Source organism: Phyllostomus hastatus, unplaced genomic scaffold (assembly GCF_019186645.2).
Source record: "Phyllostomus hastatus isolate PE091 unplaced genomic scaffold, TTU_PhHast_1.1 phas_scaffold_93, whole genome shotgun sequence".
NCBI lineage: Eukaryota > Metazoa > Chordata > Mammalia > Chiroptera > Phyllostomidae > Phyllostomus > Phyllostomus hastatus.
Genome location: NW_025334042.1, coordinates 39,603,789 through 39,629,466, shown reverse-complemented (window position 1 = coordinate 39,629,466; position 25,678 = coordinate 39,603,789). Strand labels below are relative to the sequence as shown.

Genomic DNA, 25,678 nt, shown 5'->3' with positions numbered 1-25,678 from the left:
ATTTCCAAAGCAGTGCACATTCCCTCTGGCCAGGAGCCCTCCAGCCAGCCTTCCGTTATGGGGTTTGGAAAAGCCGTGGCCAGCATGACCCCACAGCAGGTCAGAGTCACAATCATTTAAGAATGGGGTAGATCCTGGAGAATTCTGGTAGCAAATTCATTTATTAGTAACAAACCAAATGCAAGCTAATGAGCTCGAAATCCTCTAAAATGGTACTCTTGGGAAAAGAATTTATTAGAATTGTAAAATTTCTCAGTGCAAGGAGTTATCTTGCCTTGGAATTTAGATAGGATAACTAAATGCCAAAAATTCAATTTTTTTCTCCTATTTTTAAGACTTGGTAATTGCGGATGTGAGCATAATTCTTTCTGGAGAAAACTCTGCAGAGTCTTGATCCTGACCTGATATTTAGTCCCTGCAGATTCTAGAACCCTGATGGGAAAAGAAACCATGCAGGAATTTAGCTCAAGGAGCCCTTTTTTAATAATAATAATAATAATAATAATAATAATAATAATAAAAAACAGGATCCAGTGATGTCCTCAAGGACCTGCTGGCTTAAAAAACGTCTTGGAAGGAGAAGGAGGGATCTTTGTTACAAACTTCCGTCCCTCCTCCTGCTTCTGTTCCCTTGCCCTCTGCCCCCTGCAGAGTTGTGTTTTCTGGGAATCAGCAAGATCACAAGTGGTCTTTTCTTTTTTCACTCTCTTCCATAAAGAAAGCTTTATCACGTGTGGCCTTAAACTTGCAGCAAATTGCAAAGAAATGGCTCAAAGACTTCAGCTCTTTCTGTGCCCTGGGAGCTGAGATGCATGTCAGGGGCTTTGCCAGCGTGGTCTGCTTTCTGCCGACTGCCAGAGAAAAGAGGCCAGGAGCAAAAAGGAAAGAAAAGAGATTGCCCAGGGGTGAGGCCATGCCCTCCATCTTTTCTTCCCCCTAATTTGCTCTTTCTGCACCCATCCAGCACTCCCCAACTGGCAACACTGCTCAGAGCTGCTGGGTCATTCAGCCCAGTCTGCTCTCCCAGCCTGTGGAGTGTGGTCCAGCCTCTTGCTGAGCACATTGAGAGGAACTGGCTGTCTTTGACCTCCACCTCCAGGTAAGATTTGGTTTCTGCTTTCCTATTTTGTGACCATCACGTCAGATTCTCACAGGTGAAAGGTTAATAAACCCTTGAGTTCTGCATAGTGTCTTATCCATAACATTTTTCCACAAAAGTTCTTGGGCCCCTTGTTAGGCTGGTGGAAATAGAAGAGATGGGTTAAAGAAGTCAGACACACTCAGATCTAGGCTCACATTTTGACTCTGATGCTTATTATTTGGGTAGTTTTTGACAAGTTATTTAACTGCTCTGAGCCAAAAATGTATATATATCACCTGGATCATAAATAGTACCTATTAAATCTGATCTACACAAACACTTGTATTGGAGGGCCAGCCTACTAAAGAACACACATTCCTTCTCTGCAAGTACCATGAAGTTATTTTCCCTCCTGAAGGGAGGGATCCTGGTGTCCAGAAGACAAGCTAGTAGAATAGTTTTCTTCATGAGAGATGACTAGGAGAAGGCAGTGATGGGAGGTGGTGCCTTTCTGACTTTGGATCGGTCTTTGGAGGCTGACCGCTGCATTGTGGGTCCCAAGACCAAGGCACAGGAGATCATGCATTTGTGTCTCCAGCTACAACTGTCTGTGTCATCTGAGCTCTTTAACAATGGGGAGCCTGATTTTCAAACTCATGTGAACAGAGAATTCAATTTTTTAAAACTAAAATGAAGAAAAAAAGCCACTTGGTTTATTTTTCTTTGACCTCCAGAATAAGTTATACTACAGTCCAGGGTGTTGGATGAAAACATTGCCGTGACTCTTTTTCTGGAGTAAATCTCTTTAAGTAGTAGGAGAATGATGAAGAATTTACCAAATGCAAATCTTTCTAAATAACCGTGTGCTTTTGCTCTACTTCTGCGGTTGCAATAAAGAGAAAAGGAGAAAGAGCACCTGCAGGTCCCCAAGATCTTTCATTCATGTCACTGAGTTTCTTCCTATTTTCACAGAAAAATGAAAAACTCAATGCTCATAAACTAGCCTCCTTGAAACATCCTGCACTTGATATGTAAATTAGCCATCAAGATAAAATTATATCTTCTTTTTTTATTGTTGTTCAAGTACAGTTTTCTGCCTTTTCCCTAAAATTATATTTTCAGTAAAACTATTTAGTGTCAAAATTTTAAACTGGATATCATTTTGCCCTAACACAGCATCCACTAGGATGACTACAGTTCTCTTGTTTTGGCATCGCTCCTGGATTCTAGTTACACTAATTTTAGTGTCAACATCTCCAGACACAAGAAGGCAATGTATTTTGGTGTCTCAAGTTTTTCGTATTCTTTTCAGCATAATTTTTTCTCTTTAGCATGAGCATTCTGAATGTAACCCTTTTAATATTTTCAATATACAGGTAGGGTAAGTGATAATAATTTTTTATTAAATAGTTTATTTACATTTTCTAGTCACTGGCAGTAATATTATGTCTAATGGGAACTATTATTTCTAAACTTCTAAAACAGTAGGTCAATTTGAATTATATAGTTGGTTCTGGGAAGAAGATTGCATTTTAAACTGTGCATTTAATATTATTCATTTTGTATTTTAAAATCTTTCAGTTTTATATTTTTTTGCTTGGTGATATTTTTATATCTTTATTACTTTAAAATATTTTTATATAAGAAATTGGTATTTGATAAAGAAAGCTTAGAAAGTAACACACAAAACATTTAAAAAACTTATCTGCAATATCACCTATAAGAAATAATGTTAACATTTTCTTAATAAACTTTTTTAAGTTTTGTTTCTATACATATACATATATGAACATATATGGGTGCTTCTTTTATAAAATAGAATGTTATTTATACTGTTCAGGAGCATGTATTTTTAAAAACAACTCTGATGAAAATTGTTCTATGAAACTATATTTACTCCTTTATACTAATTTCTAAGGGTTTTAAAAGATTTTATTGCATGAGTATTCCATAATTTATTGGACATTTAGTTATTTTGATTTTTTAAAATCAAGTAATGGGTTTTTCTGGGTATTTAATTAAAGGTACTCAGTAGTTTTTACTAAAGAAACCTATTTAACATCATATAACGCAATGTTTCCTAAACACTGGTTCATTGCTCTTACAAGTTATTGTTCTGGAAAAGTAGTTTCAGTGATGCAATGAATATATGAAGCTGGCTGGTATCAGATAATTGTAGAGAAGAATCTCAATGTTCTTAGTTTCTTAGAGTTTGTCTTTTTAAATTCAGGAATGATGAATTTTATTACTTTCAATGAAAAGCGGAGGGGAGAGAGAGAAACGCTGATGCAAAAGAGAAGCATCAACTGGTTTCCTCCCATATGCATTCGAACTGAGAATCTTATGCACCCAAACCAGGGAGTAAACTCACAACCTAGGCATGTGCCCTGACCAGGGAATCAAACTCACAACATTTTGCTGTGGGGCAATACTCCATCTAACTGAGCCACCCCAGCCAGGGCACAGAAGTTATTTTACTTTTTAATTCTTTCACTTAGATTACTTTTGTGGGCAGTCCCTGAGCCATGTAGAATCCTAAAGATGTGAACAGGCACAAAACAGGGTCAGAGTATGTGAACATGTCCAGGACTAGGTAAGGACAAGGAGGGTGGGAAACTAAACATAGAAAGGGAGGCTGTCTTTCTTACTTAAGGAAGGCCAGAGACTACTTTTGCTTGAGTTAAATCAAAGTCTCAGATATAAATTTTGCTGCTTCCTCATTGGCCAAACTAAAACAATACACAAATTGGTTCATTTTCTTTCTTTTTTCCCTTTTCTTTCTCTCTTTCTTTCTTTCTTTCTTTCTTTCTTTCTTTCTTTCTTTCTTTCTTTCTTTCTTTCTTTCTTTCTTTCTTTCTTTTCTTTCTTTCTTTCTGCCATATTTTAAGCCTTTGGATATTGCAGACTTACAGAATCACAGTGTGCTCTATGGCTCCACAATGGGCTTTTCTATCCATTCTGCTAATAACATAGATTTAAAGGCTTTAAAGACTTAATTCTAATGAAGCAATACTCAAATGGTTGAATTCCTCTTCTTCCTTTCCTGCTTGCTTCTCCTTGAAACTGGCAAGACCACAAAGTTAGCAAAATTCTACCTCATTATTTATTCCTAAGGCAACATTTAAATTTGTTCTTTGCCATAATGAGGCTTAAACTGGAGGGAATGCTGGCAACCAAGTCCTGATAGCAGGCTTAGTTCATCAAACATCCTGGTCAATTTTAATTGAGTAACTTTGCCAGCTTACTGTGGTACAATAAGGGACCTTCATGTCAAATTTTGTCTACAGAATTATGATCTACTGTGAAATAAAAATATTATTTAATAAACTATGTGAATTTGAATGCAGTGTTTTTGTTTTTTACTTAAAATCAACTTTGACAGATCCGAGTCAAGGAACATTTTCATAATGGACACTTCATCCAAAGAAAATATCCAGTTATTCTGCAAAAATTCAGTGCAACCTGTTGAGAGGCCTTCCTTTAAAACAGAATATTCCCCCTCAGAGGAGAAACCACCGTGCTGTGGTGAACTAAAGGTAACAAACAATTAAATGCTAAAAAAAACTGTAAGTAGTTAACTGAAGAATAACAAAGAATTAAGAGGAGTTGGTAGTCTTGTTTCTCTGTCCAGATGCTTTTCTATACAATATAACTAAAAGCAATTTTTTTTCTTTCTTAAAAAGTGATCTCAATGCAATTTATTGAAACTGCACTTTGCCAGGCAGTGAAAGCAACCTCCGCCTGACCGTCTAGCTTAAATTCCTTTCCTTGCTCATTTGAATTCCCTTTTAAACAGAAAGCAGAGAGAAAGGAGAACCTAATATTTATTAAACATCTACCATGTACCAGCTACCAGATATTATACTATGTGTAGTTAATCTATAAAGCATTACATCATTTCCATTTTAAAAATGAAATATTTGACTTCTTGATACACAGGAAGGGATGGAGGGAGTTCAATGGTGCTCTTTGTCACTCCAAGTTCCTGTTATTTCTTGGTACCAAACATTCACTCAACAAATATACGTCTTTTTCCATATTAATGCTGACCCACACTGTGGTTACCCTATCATACACCCGGGTCTAGCAAAATACATAAGCCAGTTATCAAAAGGTTGCATGCACTGCCAATGTGAAACACACAGCCATGGGTGCTAAACTTGTTACATGTTGGTTATGGTGTTTGTTTTATTTTCTTAACTGTGATTGGCTCTTCCCTCTCTTTGCTTCACCATACAAAGAATCTTCTTTCAAAGTCAAGACTCCTTTTAATGTCCTTTGAGAGAAGGAGGAAGGAAGAAGAGAAAAGGAGTTCAACATACATTCAGAGTAAAAATGCTGTAACTTCCAAGAGAAATTTTAGAAATATACATGCACTTAAGGCTGAAATGCTTGAATAAAATTTTCAATGACAACATGCTTGTTACATTTTTCTCTGTTTGAATTTTTTGTTTGTTTGTTTGTTTAGTAAGTTCCCAGTTGCTGTTAGGCTAGAGTCAGACTAAGTGTGACCTGTCATATTTTCCAGATGTTCTTGGGTGCCTTGTCTTTTGTTTACTTTGCCAAGGCGCTGGCAGAAGGCTATCTGAAGAGCACCATCACCCAGATAGAGAGAAGGTTTGAAATCCCTTCTTCATTGGTGGGAGTTATCGATGGAAGCTTTGAAATTGGTAGGTATTACAGATGCCTGACTTCCCTTTCAAGTTCAAGGTCTTCTAGGCATGGCTGAAGAACATCCTCACTGCAAGCCGTTCTCTCTGAGCAACCACAATGTATTTCCGGGTGTTCGTTACTCTACGGGTCATACATTTCAGAGTTCCTAGAGTGAGAGACTTCCCTGGGGGAGAGGGTGAGATGCTATTAGTATTTCGAGTTTAAAGTATGTGGGCAATGTCTTTACAGAAGAGTCTTAGATCCTGGAAGCTCTGTGATTCAATATTTAGAAGAACCCAAATGGGCTGTATGAAAAATTATTATAATTATACAAGAAGTTAAACCATTAGAGGGTGTTTCTACCCAGTACCCAAGGAAGAGAAGAATTCTGTTGACAAGAACAGTAGAGCAAAGCAGATAATAAAAATCCTTCACTCAGGTGTCTTTGGTTAGCCATTAACTATAGACACTCTTTTAGAATTTGAAAAGACCAGTTGAGTTCATTCAGAATTTTGGAAGGACTTGAAAGGACGTGATCCCAGTTAGCTTCCTGAATTGATTAATAAGAGGCTTTAATTCTTTGTTAATGTAGAATAGTGGCTCTGTGGTCACTACTGCCAATATGGGACTCAAGTATATGCTGTAGTAAAAATCTCTGATGGCTACAGCTTCTGCTTCACTCGGTAACTTTCCCCAGATGATACTGATGCTGTTAGCCAACGGACAAAGTTTGTGTAGCAAAGATGTTCAGAAATATCGGGTCATATCTTTGCTTTGTGTAAACTCCTTAGGTAGTTGATTTACTCCTTGATGCCTGCCCTACCTATGACCCTGCACTGAATGAAGGGCCCTGGAGACTCAGGGTAAGGGTGACACACTACATCATGAAAAAACAAATACAAAGAGGTAACTGGTGCTACTCAGAAGAATAAATCAAACTCAGACAGGAGGACTAAACACATAGAAAGCTAAATATCAATGACACTTTATGCTCACTTTAGATTATAGAATAAAAATATTTTAAACTGAAGAAACTTAAAAGAATCTGCCCTGGCTAGTGCATGTCAGTGGATTAAGTGGCAGCCTGAGAACAAGTCACTGGTTCAGTTCCCAGTCAGGACATATGCCTGGGTTGCGGGCCAAGTTCCCAGTCGGGGGTGAATAAGAGGCAACAGATACACATATCTCTTACACATTGATGTTTTTCCTCCCTCTCATTCTTCCCCTCTTTTCCTCTCTTTAAAAGTAAATAAATAAAATCTTTAAAAAAAAAGAATCGGGTCTAAACTATTTTTTAGATTTTCAGGTCCCAGAACAACTTGACAGATTAATTCTTCTAGACCATTCTAAGGATAGAAATTATTTATTGGATTAGACACAATAAAATAATTTCAAGTTTCCTTACTTCCATTACAAAATTTTATCTGAAACATTACAAGTTTGCTCTAGTTATTTTCTTTTCACTGTTCTCCAGGAAGGTACATTTTTTTCACCAAATTTTAATATTCTCTTCTTTCCTCTTTCCACATTCCTTCCTTCTAGGACTCTGGACCTATTTCAACCCTCTGTCTCTAGCTGTCAATTCTTCTTTTTTTGCAGAACAATTTCATTTATCCTTTCACATCATTTGGCATTATCATCTAATACATGCTACATGCTCAATTTCATTTCAAGTATTTTTTCAGGACACAGGGTTTGTTCTCCAACAACCACAGAGAATTGCCAAGAAAATAAAATTTTTCTATATCATGACCTGCTCACATTTCCAGATATTAACTTCTGTTTCAAATATTTTCCATGTATTTTCTTTCCCATAGATAAAGAGTTTTGCTCTTTTGCATTTTAGTATGTAATACACTTCATATTTTAGAGCAGTTTTAAGTTCACAGAAAAAACGGATCAAAGATGCCGATATTTTCTGCACACACCCTGCCTTCACACACACATGCCCTCTCCCATTGCACACATCTCTCACTGGACTGGGACATTTTTACAACCGACAAACCCACAAGGACTCACTGTTATCATCCAGAATGCACAGTTTACCCGAGGTTCATTCACCCTTGGTGTTGTACATTCTGTAGGACTGAACAAATGTACAACGTACATCCACTATGTGAGTGCCCCACTGTGTACCACCGCTTCAAAAATCCCTCTGCTCTGCCCAGTCACCTGTTCCCTGCCCCTCACCCTGAAAAACACAGATCTTTTTATGGTCTCCGTAGTGTTGCCTTTCCCAGAATGCCATATAGTCGGAATCATATAGTATGAAGCCTTTTCCGATTGGCTTATTTCACTTAGTGATATGCATTCAAGGTTCCTCCATGTCTTTCCATGGATAACTCATCTCTTTTTAGTGCTAAGGCAACAGTCTCTTTTCTGAATGAATCACAGTTTATCCATCCATTTATTAAAGGACATTTTAGTTCCTTCCAATTTCTGGCAGTTATGAGTGAAGTCTGTAAATATCCATGTGCAGGTTTTTATATGGACATAAATTTCCACCTCCTTTAGATGAATACCAAGGAGCATGGTTGCTGGAACATATGGTAAAATATGCTTAGCTTTTCCCTGGCTGGGTAACTCAGTTTGTTGGAGCACTGTCCCACACACCAAAAGGTTGCAGGTTCAATTCCGATCAGGGCACATACCTCAGTTGTGGGTTTGATCCCTGGTTGGGATATATTCAGGAGGCAGCCAATGAATGTCTCTCTCTCTTTCCCTTCCTCTCTCTCTAAAATCAATAAGAAACATATTCTTGGGTGAGGATTAAAAAATGTTTACTTTTTTAAGAAACCACCAAACTGTCTTTCAAAATGGCTATATGATTTTGCATTCCCAGCAGGAGTCATTTTTGTTTTATTTATTGTGACACTTTAACACAAACATAGATGTAATTATCAATATGTGCGATACAAAATTTCTTCTACTAAATGCTTAACTGTTGAATGAGAAATCTTATACTCAACTTTTTCAATTTGAAAGTTAAATGGAGGCTATGTATTTCTAGAGCTATAAAGCCTGAAGCCACCACCGTGCAATCCACTTTTCTCACTATCACTATTGTTCTCAAGGTTATTAAAATTACTGCTCTTTTTACATTTGACTAAAGCTGGCAATGTGAATAAACAGTAGTAAATTAAATGATTGCTTACAGATGTAAGGAAACACTCTTGCTAGAAAATTGGAAACATCGAGAAGGACTTTAATTCACGGCTACCCATCAGCCATCACAATCAATTGCCCCAGCATTGCTAAGTTCTTGCTTTGTCTAATGTTCCAGATCTTAAAAACTACATTTTCCAAATGAAAGTGGTTTAAACTTTATAGCTCTCTGATATCTGAGACCGTAAAGAGTGTTCGTCAAAGTCTGTTCCAGGAGCCATCCCCACCAACACATTTGAGCTAGTATTAAACCTGCAGATTTCTTGGCCTGCCCTCAGATCCATGGAATCAGAAACTGTTGGGAGCTACTAAGATTCTGCACTTTAAATGTTTCTATTTCCCTCACCACCTCCTTCTGGTCACTTGGTGCACAAGAAGACATGAGAGCATCTCCCCTAAAGCATGTCCAGTCAATTAACACCATCATCGCCTGCACCTTTACAGACATTTTAGAAAGGCCTAATTCCCACCTTTAAAAAACATCCCTTAAGTATTTTTTTAAAAAAAGAGATAGGTGGATATATTGTGTGGAGATTTTATAGATCATAAAATGTTTATAATAAGTATATAACAAAAATTATACAAGGCTATATAATTGATGTGTTCCTAAATCTGCTTATGTGTAGCAGTTTTTATTTCAATTTTGAGTCTTATCCTTTTGTAAAAAAGTATATAAACAAATTGTAAAGTATCATTTGTGTATTAGTATGTATTTTATCATTTGACTTCATTTAAAGTCAGGTACAGTTGTTTCCCTTTTTCTTTAGGGAATATCAGCTAAAGCAAGAAAATACAACGTATGTTTCAAGGGCAAATGGGAAACTAAGAGTTTTATTAGAAAACTTTAATAAGTGAAGAAATGGTAATAAAGTTTAATGAAGAAACTAATAAAGTTTGTTTCAAAATCAGCAAAGAAAACTTAAAATAACAGCTAAAAGATGCCTTCTACCATTTGATTACAGATAAAACACTTTAGAAGGACAAATAATTAGGGTGTGTGCAAATGAGGTGGAAGGGCTGGTCCTTAAAGGGTTCTGACAAAGGGGTGACATGATTGGAGTAATGAGTCTGAAGGCAATTTCAGCAGTCAGCTCCGCTTGAAGGAAAGAAAGTCAAAAGATAGGAATGATGGTGGGAGACGGGTTAGTCAAAACAAAATCTGGCTAGACTAGTTACAGACATTCAGTTAAATTCATTTAGTTATTCTGATGACTTTCTGAGTTCTCTAACTTATGAACATTTTGTTATTTCCCTCAAAGGGAATCTTTTAGTTATAACATTCGTTAGCTACTTTGGAGCCAGACTTCACAGGCCAAAAATCATCGGCGCAGGCTGCCTGGTCATGGGCGTCGGGACGCTGCTCATCGCGTTGCCTCAGCTCTTCATGGAACAGTAAGTCTAATCCCAGCGTCCTGCTCTGGCTCACACCCGCCACTGCGTTTCTCCCTTTTTGTGGTTACAATAAATTATTTAAATTTAAAAAATAGCCCATGGTTTAAACCATGATAATTTACATCTTATTTTTATTATGTCCTCCTTGGGTGAAATTTCAGACCACTTGCAGTTTCACTTATGATTTAAGAATCTGTGAAAAAACTTGTACTACTATGTATTGACATCAACAAAATTAAAGGAAACTTTTCACTTATATGTCTTATTCAAATGCTTTCATTTAGCTGTGGAGGCAAAATATGTAAGCAAAAAGAAATTAATGTATTACATGATAAATATCAAACAGTGTCAGCTGGGTAATGAATGAATGCTGCAGATAACACGCTGGATCATGGTACACTGGATTGGCAGGACATTGATATGAGGGTATATTTTTAACTCAAATAAGTATTCAATTTATAAATATTATCTCATAGAAATTCCTCCATAACAGTCGGGTATTTATATCCTTTAACCCTGAAATCTACTTTTGGGACTTTTGTTAGTACATTTGTTAGTACTAACACAGCTTTAGTAGTTCCAAAGGGTTTCACCTTTATGATGTCATTTCACCCTACAATAATCTGTGGGGTAGGAGAACATATTTTATGCTTTTTTTACTTTAAAGCTAGGTACCATGATTTAAACAGTCTGGTGACTTTCTCAGGTCTGAGTGTCATGTGTTCTGACTTCCTTATGCACATCCACGGTGCCTCCCTGCTCTGGGGTTACCCATTGCTGACTGATAAAAGTGACTCCCAAGACATGTCTAAACAAGTGAATAATTTTTAAAGCTATTCATCAACTAATACTTTGATTACTGCCCACTCTAGATCACTGCATTGTGACATTTTAGAGCTGGAGACATTTAGAAATGATCTGGTCCAAGCTCTTCCTTGGATTATATATAAGTGACCTAGGAGTCTCTTACATAAACAGTCAGATTTTGCACTCTGTGACCAGCCTGTAAAAGCAGCGCATAGGGTCATCTGTGTGGGATCTTTCCTACCTGTTTGGATGGTTTCCCTTTCCCTCGCTTTTACTTGGAGAGGGACCTGAGGCTTCAGGACTTCTGCCTGCTCTTTGGACACATCTCTGGCCTCCTTTCCACAGGGCAGAAGTTTACTTGCATCACTGAAGTTCTACAAAGGTGTTATGTGAACCAGTGGGGAAGATAGGGACAAAAGAAAAGGCTGAGAAAATGAGTCTCCAATCCGCCTAGCCCCCACTTGATCTCTGATTTGAAAGCATTTATACCATGGGGCCCTCTGAATTGTAGGTTTTGCAAAACTGATATAAATTAACCCATTTTTTAACCTGAATATTTTCATAACTCTATACATCTTTCCCTTACCACATAGAATAGGTTTACTATTAATATTTCAATTACAGCACCATGATTACCAGTCTTTAGTCACATACTGCCTGAACAAAAGGAGGATCCAGATGACATTGTGATGCCCTTTTATCAGCTGTCTCTCCTCTGAAGGGTGCAATTGGAGCATAGAAATTGGCTCCTGAAGGATCATTTGAGAGGCATCATGGTGCTTGGGAACTCCAGAGTGAATTATCACAGCCCTATCACTCAGCATTGGCTCTTTAACCCAGCTGCCACTGTAACCTCATTAACAGAACAAAGGGTACAATTAGAAATAACTTAGAGCCAGATTAATAAACTGAGAAGAAGAAGTATACCATCTGGACAAATGGCTCAAAAGGCCCGTGTATCATCATCAGTTCTCTAGATTCAGCACTATGGTTGATCCACTAAACTTACTACTGTAATAAATGCAGTGCCAATGACCATGGTTGCTAAATCACTGCTCTTCCTCTGATGCAGAGATAATCATGATTTTACCAAGTGTTGGATATTTTTTCTCCAAGAGAGTATGTGACTTTTAGTCATTATTTTATATTAAAATGAGTTTCTATGAATAAGTCTTACTTTTATTTTCTTTCACTGCACTGGACAATTGGTTCAAATATAATATTATGCCTGTGAATCAGATTTTCTGGTTGTCTATAGCAAACTCTGCTATGAAACACTGGTTTGGTGTGGTGATACAGTTTCAGGGACAAATGAGAACCCAAACATGTAACCTAATGAGTCATGGATCAATATTACGCATGTAATATTTTTCAAGATGATGTTAAATGCATCCATAGTGTAAAGAAAATGTTCTTTTTACACAGGTACAGATATGAAAGGTATTCTTCTTTCTCCAATTCCACTAGTAGCATCTCGCCATGTTTCCTGGAGACTAACAGTCAATTACCAACCTCAGTTATGGAAAAAGCACAATCTAAAATAAATAATGGTAAGATGATTTTGTTTTACTTCAATGACTAAGCAAGCTTTTTTAAAATAGATATTATATGTGCTTTAGTATGGACAAAATATCTATATATAATTTTTTTAAGTTTTTTTAAATAATTTTTATATCTACTTTTATGAAGGATATTGGTCTATAGTTTTTTTTTTAAAGATTTTATTTATTTATTTTCAGAGAGGGAAGGGAGGAGAGAGAGAGAGAGAGAGAGAGAGAGAGAGAGAGAGAGAGAGAAACATCAATGTGCGGTTGCTGGGGGTTATGGCCTGCAACCCAGGAATGTACCCTGGCTGGGAATCGAACCTGGGACACTTTGGTTCCCAGTCCGCGCTCAATCCACTGAGCTATACCAGCCAGGGCTTATATATAATTTTTTGCTGTCAAAAGTTTTACTACTTAAATTGAGATGTTGTAGTGCCATAAAAATTTTTAGAATATGAAGCAGTATATGATGAGATCCTAAGAATATATATAGACAATCAAATAATATGGGACAAGTAGCATTAATTGCTGGTGACTGAGGAAAGCTTCCAGTGGTTCGAGAACACGGGCTGAGAAATCATGGTAAAACTAGCTTAGCATGAACAAATCTCAGTCCATTGCTCAAATACAAAAGAAATATATTTTTTTGGAGAACTCACTTTAATTTCTCTGTTTAGCCTCTTTTCATCAGAATGGGAAAACCTTAATCTCAATTTCTCCCCACCTTCACCCTTTTCCCAGGGGCTGCTTACATTCTAAAGAGCTTACACAATAGTAAAGGGGGGAGTTACGGGAGGGGGATTTTTGGCGTTATTGCTGCTCTGTCATCTTAGTTATCTAATCCTTCTAGCCACAGTGTTTGGTCATACCTGTCGTCTTGGGGTCATCTTATGTCCATGTTTTGTTCTTTTAGAACAGCAGCCCTCTCTGATGCAGAAGTGACTCTTTTGGAAACATGGATATAATTCTACTTTCCACATAACATAGAAGTCAGGGAGTTTTGTTAGAAAGATAGAGTTCCATGTGGCCGATGCACATTACACAACAATGTTATGTATGAGCCACCCTCAGGGATGTGGGAGTCATCTCTTCTGTGTTACTGCAGACACTGAAAACCCTGTGAGGAGCTGAAGACAGATGCCTAGCTACACTGTGCAACCATTTCATGTTTAGGGTCTTGCCACCTCCCTGGACTTGGCTTGCTCGTCCTGGCACAGGTTCTCCTATTTCATGGAGTCCAAAACCTTATCTACAGGTGTTTGCCACATCTCTGGGATAATGCATGGGCAGCAGCTCAAATCCCATCTCTCTATAAAGCTCTTCAGCATCAATACGCTCAACTCCTCCTCCCACCCTCCCAACTCACTCCCTATTGCTAGCCTGGGATCAATTTCTATAAAGTGTGGAAGTCCTTCTTTTATATACCTATGTGTTGGCCATCCAAATCTTTTATCTATATCATATAACCTTTTCACTCCTCTAACAAACATCCTCATTAATGCTTTCTTTTGAGATGCTTTTTCCTGCACAATGAACACTGGAGCTCTGGCTGTTTGTATGAAGGGAAGGGCCAGAGGATTAAAAAATATATAGAAAAAGGAGGGGAGAAAGAGGGAAGGACATACTGGACATAAAAAATATGATGGATAATAAATTTAATCCAGGCCCATATAACAAGGCAAGGAATTAAGCTAAAGAGTTTGGATTTTCATCTGTACACAATGTACAGTCACTGAAGATATTTTATTTTATTTTGGTTTTGTTTTAGACAATCAGGGAAGAGACATGATATAAATGACAGTGCAACTCATTAGGAAACATTTAAACTTCTAATGTTAAAAAGAGAAACATAGGGTTTAGGGATGGGGAATGCAGATGTTATTAATGTAAAGAGACACATTGTTAAGTATGTACAGAGTATAAGATTCACAGCTCAGTCTTTTTCTTTCCTTTTTTCCTTTAAAGTCATAGACATATGTGGACATTAGACAAAATGAACAGAAGGCTCATCCTAAAGATGATAGTAGGGTAAACACAGGACTCTTCTCAAAAATGCCACATACACCCCCATTTTTCCCATAGCACTCTAGAGCAGAGGTGCCCAACAGAACCATCTGTGATGGCGAAAATGATCCATATACATGCTGTCCAGTACAGTGGCCATTGGCCTCATGTGACTGTTAGGTGCTTGAAGTAGAACTCATTGACAGGAAATTAATTTTTAGCTTTATATAATTTTAATTACTTTAAATTTCAGTAGCCACATGTGACCATGGCTACTAATGTTGGAAAGCACAGATCTAACATGTCTACACTTACCTATGAGAATTACCTACCAACAAGCTTCTTAGAATAACACAAATAAATGTTAGGGCTAGAACTAACATCAGAGCCTATTTTTGGAAAAGAAGTTCACATTATATTATGGGGAGTGGAATAGAAATCTGGGGAAGATGAGAAGTGGTGGAATCAAGACAAGAAGAACAGGACTACACAGTGGTCTTTTTTGTTACGCAGACTGATTCATCTATATGAAGGCATTCACCCCAGTTCTTCATAATCCATACTTCACCTTCAAAAATTACTTTCAGGGTTACTAACAGGTGAAAGTAGCTCCTACATCATAGGATTACTAGGAGAATTCTATTTAAAATTGCCTACAAATGACTTTGCCCAGGGGCTGACAGAAGGGAGTATTCAGAAGTGATTATTGGAGGTTGTCAGTATTATCCTCTTTATTAAAGTGACTAAACTCTTCAAAGTATATTTCACTTATGATATGGGAGTAATTATCCAACTTCACATATTCATATTAAGACATGGCTTTTATGAAAGCATTTTAAAGTTGTTAGCATTGATTTCACTCTAAAAATACTGTGAAAGCTTCTTTTTGTTAAATAGTTATACCACTAAAGCTTACAGGGTTTTTAATTTTTATACAAATTGTTTTCTAAACATGAATCCTGTCAAAAACAGTTATTCACTATCAACGATTGTAATTATAGGCAATGCTACCCAAAGCTGAAGTGTCAGCCATAAAATTTTTTGAATTTCAGATAAAAAATTAGATAAATTTAGTCAGCAATAAAATTACAAGTGATTTCTGCTGAAAATAGAAAAATTTAAAGATTAAGACAATAGAAGTCTTTGTTCAGATTTTTGTGTTTTATCCTAAACAGGAAGATATTGAATGTTATTAGAGTGTAGGAGTTCCAAGAACTTTGTTTAAGTACGAAATAAGAAGAGAGAAAATAAAAAGTAAGGAAACAGGAACAGCACCACCTAAACTCTTGAGTTAAGTTACAAAACATTTCCCGATCTTGCTCAAGCATATCAAATTGTATCTGTGGCTTATTTTAGTTCTGCATTCTAATCCAATTTTAGGACAACTTGTAGAAATACAGACTAAATATTAACTTTGGTGGTAATCTAATTTCAATCATCTTGTTTTCTTTACTTTCAAGAATGTGAAATCGACACCAGCTCCTCCATGTGGGTTTATGTTTTCCTGGGGAACCTTCTTCGTGGAATTGGAGAAACACCCATTCAGCCCCTAGGCATCACCTACCTTGATGATTTTGCCAGTGAAGACAATGCAGCTTTCTATATTGGTAATGCCCCCCTTATTTGTCTTCTTGGGAAGCAGGGTAAATGGTTTTCTCAACTCCATTCTAAACTAAATCAAGTGCAGAAGGCTTTTTACTTCATATCCAACTCCTTTATTCAGTTTACACATTTCTGAAGTCTATACTGGGATTTCAACAATATAAGAAACTTAAATAAGGGACCCTTTGTATTAGGGAAAGAACATCAGATTAAAAGAAAGTAACTGAATTGAACAGCAATGGCAAAAGACTTTGTGTAAGTATCTTCATGGGCTTCATGGACTGCTGACGCATTTGGATGTTACAGAGAGAGAGAGAGTGGGACGGAGAGAGAGAGGAAAGTTAGTCCTGGTGTTATTTTCTTACTGAAAGGTAATTAATGGCTTAAAAGGGTTCATTTTTCTTCCAAAACTGGGAAGGACTTATTTCCTAATTCAATGAAGTTGAAAAATTGACAAATTAAATGCACTTAAGTAGTTGATGAAATATTTTCAGGTACTATTCAGATCTCCTTACATTTTTGTTGAAAACGGTATTAATTTACAAAAGCAAAGAAATGACACCTTATTTTTCTTAATTTTATTTTTATTTCATTTATTTATTTTTTCATGTGCAGGGTGTGTGCAAACGGTTGCAATTATAGGACCAATCTTTGGCTTCCTGTTAGGCTCATTATGTGCCAAACTGTATGTTGACATTGGCTTTGTAAACCTAGGTAAGGGAACTTATTGTTATTTATTCATTTATTTTATTATAAAATTTTAATGGGATGGTGTAAAAAATAGCAAATTGACTTTTTATAAAATAACAGGATGGTAATCTGTCATAAAATGAAAATAATCCATGGAAAACTTACTATTGATAGAATCAGCATGCACATTAATAAGTGGATTATGAAAAATAGGTGGTGATTAGCACTGGATGAGCCATGGTTTTTTATTCCAACATATTATTTTTATTTCTGCTTAGCCAGTTCAAATGCATGCCAGCACAGTTAAAAACTGAAAACTGGCCACTTATTGACTCTTGTTGGTTTCAGATGTATCAACATATTACAATCACATCAATTGGTAATGTATTGGTGACTAGCCAGAAAAGCCAAGGATTATTGTGGTAAAATAGAATGCACAACTCTTGCATTAGTTGTTCTTCTTTAATCAAATAAACTGCAGGTATATTAAAAAAACTTGATTCATTTATTAATTCATTAACCTCCAAAATTTATTTTATATCTACTTTATCCCAGGTGCTATTTCACAAAGTGAACAAAATAGCTGAGTTTATTGACTCCTTGAATTTTAAAATCCAGTCCTAGAGACACTGATATGGATAAGAGAGTATAGGTGTGATGGGTGCTACAGAGAAAAGTGGTGAAGGGGAAGCAGTGGAGATGCAGTGATAAACTAGTATAAACATTTTACCGAGTTGAATGTAGTGGCAACTGAGCCTAGTTGTCAAGGGACATGCTTATTTTGTTGGTCTCACAGAGCGTGATAGAGGTGGAGTGTAGTCATATGTTTTATAGGTTCTTATATATTTTAAAAAATATTTGGTTTGGTTCAAAAAACTTTGTCAATGCTTACCTTTTTTCCAATGAGAAATGGTGTCAAAAATAAAGCTTTTATGATAAGATATTGATGTTTTATTTACATGTACAAACCTTGTTTCAGATCTGTAATAGTTCTGAAGTACTATTAAACACCATTTAGTAAATACATTTGTAGTGCTCCAGACTAGACTTGGGCTGCGGGGTGCAGGACATAGCTCCCTGTTTGAGTAAAATCTGAGATGGGTCTTCAATATGTAAATCAGAGGAAATGGCACTGATGTGGTGCAGCTGGTGGCAGGTTTGGACCATTCCTAACCCCTCACAGGGTGCTTCCCCCCCACCCCACCATGGGTCCAGGGTCCCTCTGCCAAACCCCAGGGCAGGGTTTAGAAACCATGGGTTCCCTTCAGTAGTTAGACTCTGCATTTAATCTAAGGAACAGCAGAAGAAATCATCATGTTCCACCCTTTTTCCTTTGAATAGCAAGATAATAATATTCAGATAAAAAAAGTTATGTATGAATTATTAGATGTTTTGATAATGTGCTTGAGCTAACGCTGGGATTTTTTTTTAAAGAGGCTTATTTAAACACATTGGCTTTGCTGTACATGCTACTTAGCCGTCCTCTCTCTTTGTCAGATCACATAACCATCACCCCAAAGGACCCTCAGTGGGTAGGTGCCTGGTGGCTTGGTTACCTAATCGCAGGAGTCCTAAGTCTTGTTGCAGCTCTGCCTTTCTGGTGTTTACCAAAGAGTCTTCTGAGACCCCAAAGTAGAGAGGATTCCAGTTCTTCTGAGAAGTCCAAGTTTATTATAGATGATCACACGGAGTACCAAACACCCCGTAGAGAAAAAGCAAAAATGATGGAAATGGCAAGAGGTGAGCCAGATTCTCTTTGATTCTGAAATACTTTCAGATTTCCTGTTTGGACTTTATAGGGTATCTCTTCCCTTCGTTGTGTTCCCCAAAATCATTGAGAAACTATACAAGAAGCATGAATGAAGATTTAAAAGCCAGGTTTATTACTAGAAAATGATTGAAGAACATGACCCAGAGTCTTGGTACCCTTTCTTGCTGACATCTCCACCCTCACACCTCAGTGTAGACCTTGCAACCGCCCCCACGGGATTGCTGTTTCACATCAGTCTGGGTGCATAGAAAGGAAAAGACTCTTCAGGGCATGTGGCCCTTTAGAACAGATGAGATTCATCCATTTGAGAAATGTGTGCCAGTACCTGTCTCCCACCCATGATGGGAAGACTAAGTGTGTTCTGGTGAGTTCCCTTCATGTGATAATGGGTCTCCATGAAAAGGATTGGTTTCCCTCAGCTGGTCTTGGGAAGGGCCTCAGTGAGTAATATTTACATTTGTAGAAAAATAAACTGGCTGCATAGTAAGAAGAAGGAAGAATGCCAAAGCTTGTTTCTTTACACAAAACTCCATACATTAAATGGAGACAATGTTCATATGCCTTTCCTTGTGACCATTACCCAAGTTTGAAGAACACACAAGAAAACTGATGTTGATGCCCTGTCTGTGACTCCCAGCTCTTTAGGAGTCTTCTTGCCTCTCATGCACATCAGTTAGAGGGGTCTGTTTTTGTCTTACTTGCAAGCATACCTCTAACTATAATACAGCTTTTATGCCTGTGGAAGCAAGTGCTCTATGTCTAGATCTGAACTGGCCAGATCTCACCCATGACTTGTGTCAATGGCTTGATATCCATAGTGTGCATGCGCACCACACTATAACTGCAGCTGGTGACTACGACAATGGGACTCAGCCATCCATGCCCTCGCCCTGCTACCAAGGCGCTGTCTTCTGCCAGGTGTGACTCTGTCTTTAATCATTCCCTGTTATTTTTGTCTCACAGATTTTCTTCCATCATTGAAGAATCTTTTTGGAAATCCAGTATACTTCTTGTATTTGTGTGCGAGCACCCTTCAGTTCAATTCTCTATTTGGCATGGTGACATACAAACCGAAGTACATCGAGCAGCAGTATGGGCAGTCACCCTCCAAGGCCAACTTTGTTATCGGTACGCTCATCTGCACTTCATGCTTTCCAGCGGGCGCTGCTGGCTGCCTCTCGTTAACTCTTGGTACTTTTAGAGAAAATTGTTCCAGTATTTAAACTGAAGGAAATTTATGACTTTTTAGATATGAAGTAAAAAAGTGATAAAAATAATCTAGCAGAGTGAAATATCTAGGTAGTCTGTGGTCCACAACTTTCTAGCAAAATTTCTTCACAACAATGGGTGAGTGACCTTGAGACTGTCACACAGATCAAGCATACATTTTATTAGAAGATTGCTAATACAGGATATTTGTCTTTCAAGTGTAGGCAAACTCTTATAACTATGGACATTTACCAAACACTTCCTAGAATGACAAAAAGGGAATATTTATGCAGGTCAAAGTATATCATTACAAAACAAACTTTGTGTTTGCTCAGTCAAAAGACTTCTGATTCCTGGCATTTGTTTGGGTTATTTCAGGAGGTTGTGCTTCTAGCACGGTGATACAGTCAGCAATGAGAAAGATGTCCCAGGACAAAAAAGAGAATGAAAAACCAGAATCTACAGATACATGAACACCACCTTGCAAGGAACTGGATATTTTGAAAACCTGGATTAGCTACTTTTATCTTTTCTGTTTCAAGAAATAAAATATATTCTATTTTTTTAACACTCCCCTTTGTGAAGGGAGACTCCAATGTTTAAAATCACTTATTCTTCTTAAAATATTTAAAGAATCACTCTATGTATTTATCTCTGATATTTTAGGATATATTTATTTTTTCTATAACAATTCGGTATAATGAGCACTGAGCAGGGGCTAATCCAATGGACTCTGTTCAAGCAGTTCTTCCTCTAAATTTTAAATATCCAGACTATAACATGGAATTTTTACTTTCAACATGAATAGGTTCAAATTAATTTAATTTTATTATTTACTGGTTGATGTGGAGAAATATTTTTGGTGTTTTTTTCTCCAACACTCCATCCAGGCCAATCAATTCTAAGAATAGGAGAGAAATAAATGTTTGAGACATTCTTTTTTATTTTCAGATTCCCTTTGTATATACTGTGGTATAACTTGTAGGCAACAGTTACATTTATAGACCTTAAATGTATAGCTCAGCTAAACAAATATGTGTGTGTGAGAATCTGTAGTAACCATTGTCCAGAGCACGTAGCCCATTTAATACCCAAAGGGGTACTCAATGACACTTCCTGCTCAAGACTCTTTCCCAAAGCTAATACCTACTCTGAACTCTATCCTCACAGATCAGTCTTGCCTGGTTTTGCCTTTATATAGATGGAACAATATGTTAGATACTCCTTTATATCTAGATTATTTTAATTAAAGTGAATCTTATGAGATTCATTCATGTTGTACATAGCAGTGGTTACACTTTTCATTGCTTTGTAATACTCTATCACATGAATATACCACCGTTTATTTACTCACTTTATTGTTGATGGACATGTGGGTTGTTTGCTGCTTTTGGCTATTCTAAATAACACTGCATAATCATTCTACATGTATTTTGGTGAGTGTATACGCTCACTTTCTTGGCTGTATCTTGGAGCAGAATTGCTGGGTCACAGGGAATGTGTGTATTTAGGTCCAGTAAACATTGCCAAACATTTTTTACATAAGAGTTATGCAAATTTATACTCCCACTAGAAATGTTCAGAATGTTTTGGTTGCTCCACATCCTTATAACAGTACTATCAGTCTTCTTCATTGTCACCATCCTTATGGGGTATGGTGGTATCTCACTGTGGTTTAATCTGTATGTAAATGATTAATGATGAGTACTTTTTGCAGGCTTGTTGATTATTTCAACATTCTTTTTTGTTAATTATGTTCAAGGCACTTGCCCATTTTTATAAAATTATCAATCTTTTTCTTATCAATTTGTAGGAGTACTGTTCTTTTCTCTTGATATAAGGTTTTTTTATTAAATACATGTGTTATATATTCTCATAGACTGTAATTCACCTTTTCACTTTCTTAATCGTGAGCTTCTTAATTTTAATTAAGTCCAATTTTCAATCTTTTTCTCTGTCATTAATGCTATTTTAAGAAATCCTTTTCAAACCTGAAAGACATAAAGATGTTTTCCTAATATGTATACTAGTAGCTTGTTTTAACTTTCACATTTAGGTTATAATCTATTTCAATTTTTTTTTAGAATATGAAGGAGAATGTCCAGGATCATTTATCAAAATGAAAGACCATCTTTTCTCCATGAACTGTAGTAAAGTGATATATCTTTAAGCATATGTTTATTTTTCATTAAAAAACATGTACATAACATTTAGAAAATTTGGGAGTATATGATTTTTCTCTCACTAAAATGGTGAATTTTTTATTTCAAATTGAAAGTTCATTTTATAAAAGGAAATTAAAAGAACTCTCAAGTGGAGGGAATTTCAGGGGAATTTCAAGGGAAAAGGGAAGGGTTCACAGGAACAAGAATAAAGGACACATGGACAAAAACTAGGGGCGGATGGAAATGGGAGGGAGGTGGGGAGGGCTGGGTGGGTGGGCTGGGATGGGAGTAAAAGGCAGAAAACTGTACTTGAACAATAACTAAAATAAAATTATTTAAAAAAGAACTTTCAAGGGCATGTATTAATAATAGAAAATAAGATTATATGTAATCTAATTCCTCTGTTGAAGAGGTAATAAGTGAAATACCTTTGCCTATGAAATTATTTTTAAGGAGAATTAACACAGATTAAAATAATTGAAATTCTGAGAGGTTCAGTGGCCTGCCCAATATCATGCATATGTATTCTATGTATATTTTGATATAGCCAGGAATAAAATTATTTCCCCTGAATTTCTGAGTTATATTTCCCCTCTGGGCATAATTATTTTTAAATATGGACAAGAAGATTCTAATAATTCTCTTTTTTAAATTGTGGATGCTGATTATTTATCTTTTATTGTTTTATTTTATTTTATTATTTTATTTTATTTTATTTTACTTTACTTTACTTTAATTGTTGTTCAGGTACAGTTTTCTGCCTTTTACTCCCACTCCCAGCCCTCTCCACCTCCATCCCATTTCCACCCTCCCCCCTTGTTTTTGCCCATGTGTCCTTTATACTTGTTCCTGCAAACCCTTCCCCTTTTCCTCTGAAATTTCCTTCCCCCTCCCCCCGCCGTCACTGTCAGCCTGTTCTCTATTTCAGTGTCTTTAGTTATATTTAACTTGTTTGTTTCTTTTGTTGATTAAGTTCCTGTTAAAGGTGAGATCATATGGTATTTGTCTTTCACTGCCTAGCTTATTTCACTTAGCATAATGCTTTCCAGTTCCATCCATGCTGTTGCAAAGGGTAGGAGCTCCCTCTTTCTTTCTGCTGCATGGAATTCCATTGTGTAAATGTACCATAGTTTTTTGATCCATTCATTTATTCATGGGCACCTAGGTTGCTTCCAACACTTGGCTATTGTAAATTGTGCTGCTATGAACATTGGGGTGCATAGGTTCTTTTGGATTAGTGTTTCAGGGTTCTTAGGATATAATTCTAGCAGTGGAATTGCTGGGTCAAAAGGCAGATCCATTTTTAGTTTTCTGAGAAAATTCCATACTGTTTTCCATAGTGGTTATACCAGTCTGCAGTCCCACCAACAGTGCACTAGGGTCCCCTTTTCTCCACAACCTTTCCAACACTTGTTGTTTGTTGCTTTGCTTATGATGGCCATTCTGACTGGTGTGAAGTGGTATCTCGTTGTAGTTTTAATTTGCATCTCTCTGATAGCTAGTGATACTAAGCATCTTTACATGTGTCTCTGGATCCTCTGTATGTCCTCCTTGGAGAAGTGTCTGTTCAAGTCCTTTGCCCATTTTTTAATTGGGCTGCTTGTTTTCTTATTGTGGAGTCCTGTGAGTTCTTTATATATTTTGGAGATTAAACCCTCGTCTGAGCTATCATTGGCAAATATATTTTCCCATACAGTTGGTTCTCTTTTTATTTCAATACTGTTTTCTTTAGCCATACAGAAGGTTTTTATTTTGATGAGATCCCATTTGTTTATTTTTTTCTTTATGTCCCTTGCTCTAGGGGACATATCAGTGGAAATATTGCTGCATGAAATATCTGATATTTTCCTGCCTGTGTTCTCCTCTAGGACTTTAATGGTGTCACAGCTTATATTTAAATCTTTTATCCACCTTGGATTTATTTTTGTGTATGTTGTATGTTGGTGCTTGAGTTTCTTTCTTTCTTTCTTTCTTTCTTTTTTTTTGCATGTAGCTGTCCAGTTTTCCCAACACCATTTGTTGAAGAGGCTGTTTTTACTCCATTTTATGTTGCTGCCCTCTTTGTCAAATATTAATTGACCATAGAGACTTAGGTTTATTTCTGGGCTCTCTGTTCTGTTCCATTGGTCTATGTGCCTGTTTTTATGCCAGCACCAGGCTGTTTTGATTATAGTGGCCTTGTATGCACACTCAGATGGACTCTGAGATCCAAACAAATTCATCATCAGAATTTTTTTATCTATCTACCTATCACAAGTCACCTAAATTCTTCATAATTTCTGTCATGTCACATCTAGAGATAATGCAAGTACTTTTGTGAGAGATAAGTAATAGTGTCTAATAATTTCACATCATTGTAGGCAGGATCATTTTTTGAGTGTATCTTGGTTTCACATTAGTAAGTGTGCAATGCTACAGAGTAAGAATAAGTGGGTAACTTAATCAATATCCCTAATGTTTATTTTTATTAATTGTAGAATGGTGAAAATAAATACATCATTAGCTTGAAAAAATATAAAATGCATCATAAATGTACATAGCTGTCATTTGATAGATATTGTTTTAGTTTTTACTTCTTTTCTTTTGTCTTACTTCTTTCTCTTTTCTCCTTCGTTTTTTTCTTTGGCTTATGGACAATGATCCTTTCTGTGATGAAATATGGGAGAGGCAGGAAGAAAGCACGTTTTCCCTCTACTCTCAGAGAAAGCATTGGACATGACATGGAGGAAAAAATAAATCTCCTGATGAGTTCCAAGACCAACTGTTGCAATGGCAATTTATTTTTGCTATAAATATTCTTGTATGCTGTCCCTATTCTTTTTAAAGTTTAGAAACAGCATTTCCTCATGTTAAATACTTTAATTCTGCAAAGCAAACTTAAAGAAAAATAAACAACAAAAATGTTTCAAATTCAGGGACTAAGGAGTACGTCATACAATGACTTTCCTTTTTTAAGTTTGTGGATTTTTTAAAAAGTTCCATTTCAATTACTGCTGAAAGAAGTTTGGATGGACAGTTGGATTTTCCATTTAAGCTGCTTCTATCACTATTAAGTTACATGGAAATTATCTTATCTTTTCTTCTCCTTCATAATATACAGTTAGTAATTATTTTTGCTTAATTTCTTGGACTTTTTTCATTAAATAAGACAGTTTCCAGTAGATATAACACATCAACATCAACCATCAGTGATAACAGTAATTATCTTAAAGGCATCACACAGAAAAGGAAAAATTAAGATAATTACTTGGGGAAAGGTGTTCACAATAGAAAGCTTTAATTTTTTTGTAGCTAAGCTGTTATAGCAGATTTAATAATTGAATTATGATGTTCTAGAAAGGGAGAATCAAGTTGATGGTATAAAAAGGTGTTAGAAGAGTTAACAATCCATACTGAAAGAGCAACACCCTTAGAATAATCCATTTCAATTCTCAGGGTCTTCTAGGTCAGAGAGCAGGAGGCAAAGGTCAAAGGAACCACAGAGCTAGAAAACAGTGGGTATTCTTAGTGCTATGACCCCAAATGTCCCAGGTTTGATCTTTTACTTTGCAAAATAAAATGAAATCCTAAGCACATTTTCTGAAGGTTTTTTATT

The 25,678-nt window shown here is 36.5% G+C and overlaps 1 protein-coding gene across 1 annotated transcript in view; it reads left to right on the top strand.

Annotated features, from left to right (window-relative positions):
• Positions 1 to 923: 923 nt before the first annotated feature.
• The window catches only part of SLCO1C1 (solute carrier organic anion transporter family member 1C1), a 42,515-nt gene continuing 17,760 nt past the window's right edge, over positions 924 to 25,678 (top strand). The window contains exons 1-9 of the mRNA XM_045829669.1: positions 924 to 1,099; positions 4,464 to 4,617; positions 5,610 to 5,751; positions 10,159 to 10,291; positions 12,524 to 12,648; positions 16,107 to 16,253; positions 16,864 to 16,962; positions 18,436 to 18,678; positions 19,673 to 19,837. Of these exons, the coding sequence (XP_045685625.1) occupies positions 4,489 to 4,617; positions 5,610 to 5,751; positions 10,159 to 10,291; positions 12,524 to 12,648; positions 16,107 to 16,253; positions 16,864 to 16,962; positions 18,436 to 18,678; positions 19,673 to 19,837 (1,183 nt within the window). The 5' untranslated portion in view covers positions 924 to 1,099; positions 4,464 to 4,488. The remainder of the gene's footprint in view (positions 1,100 to 4,463; positions 4,618 to 5,609; positions 5,752 to 10,158; positions 10,292 to 12,523; positions 12,649 to 16,106; positions 16,254 to 16,863; positions 16,963 to 18,435; positions 18,679 to 19,672; positions 19,838 to 25,678) is intronic.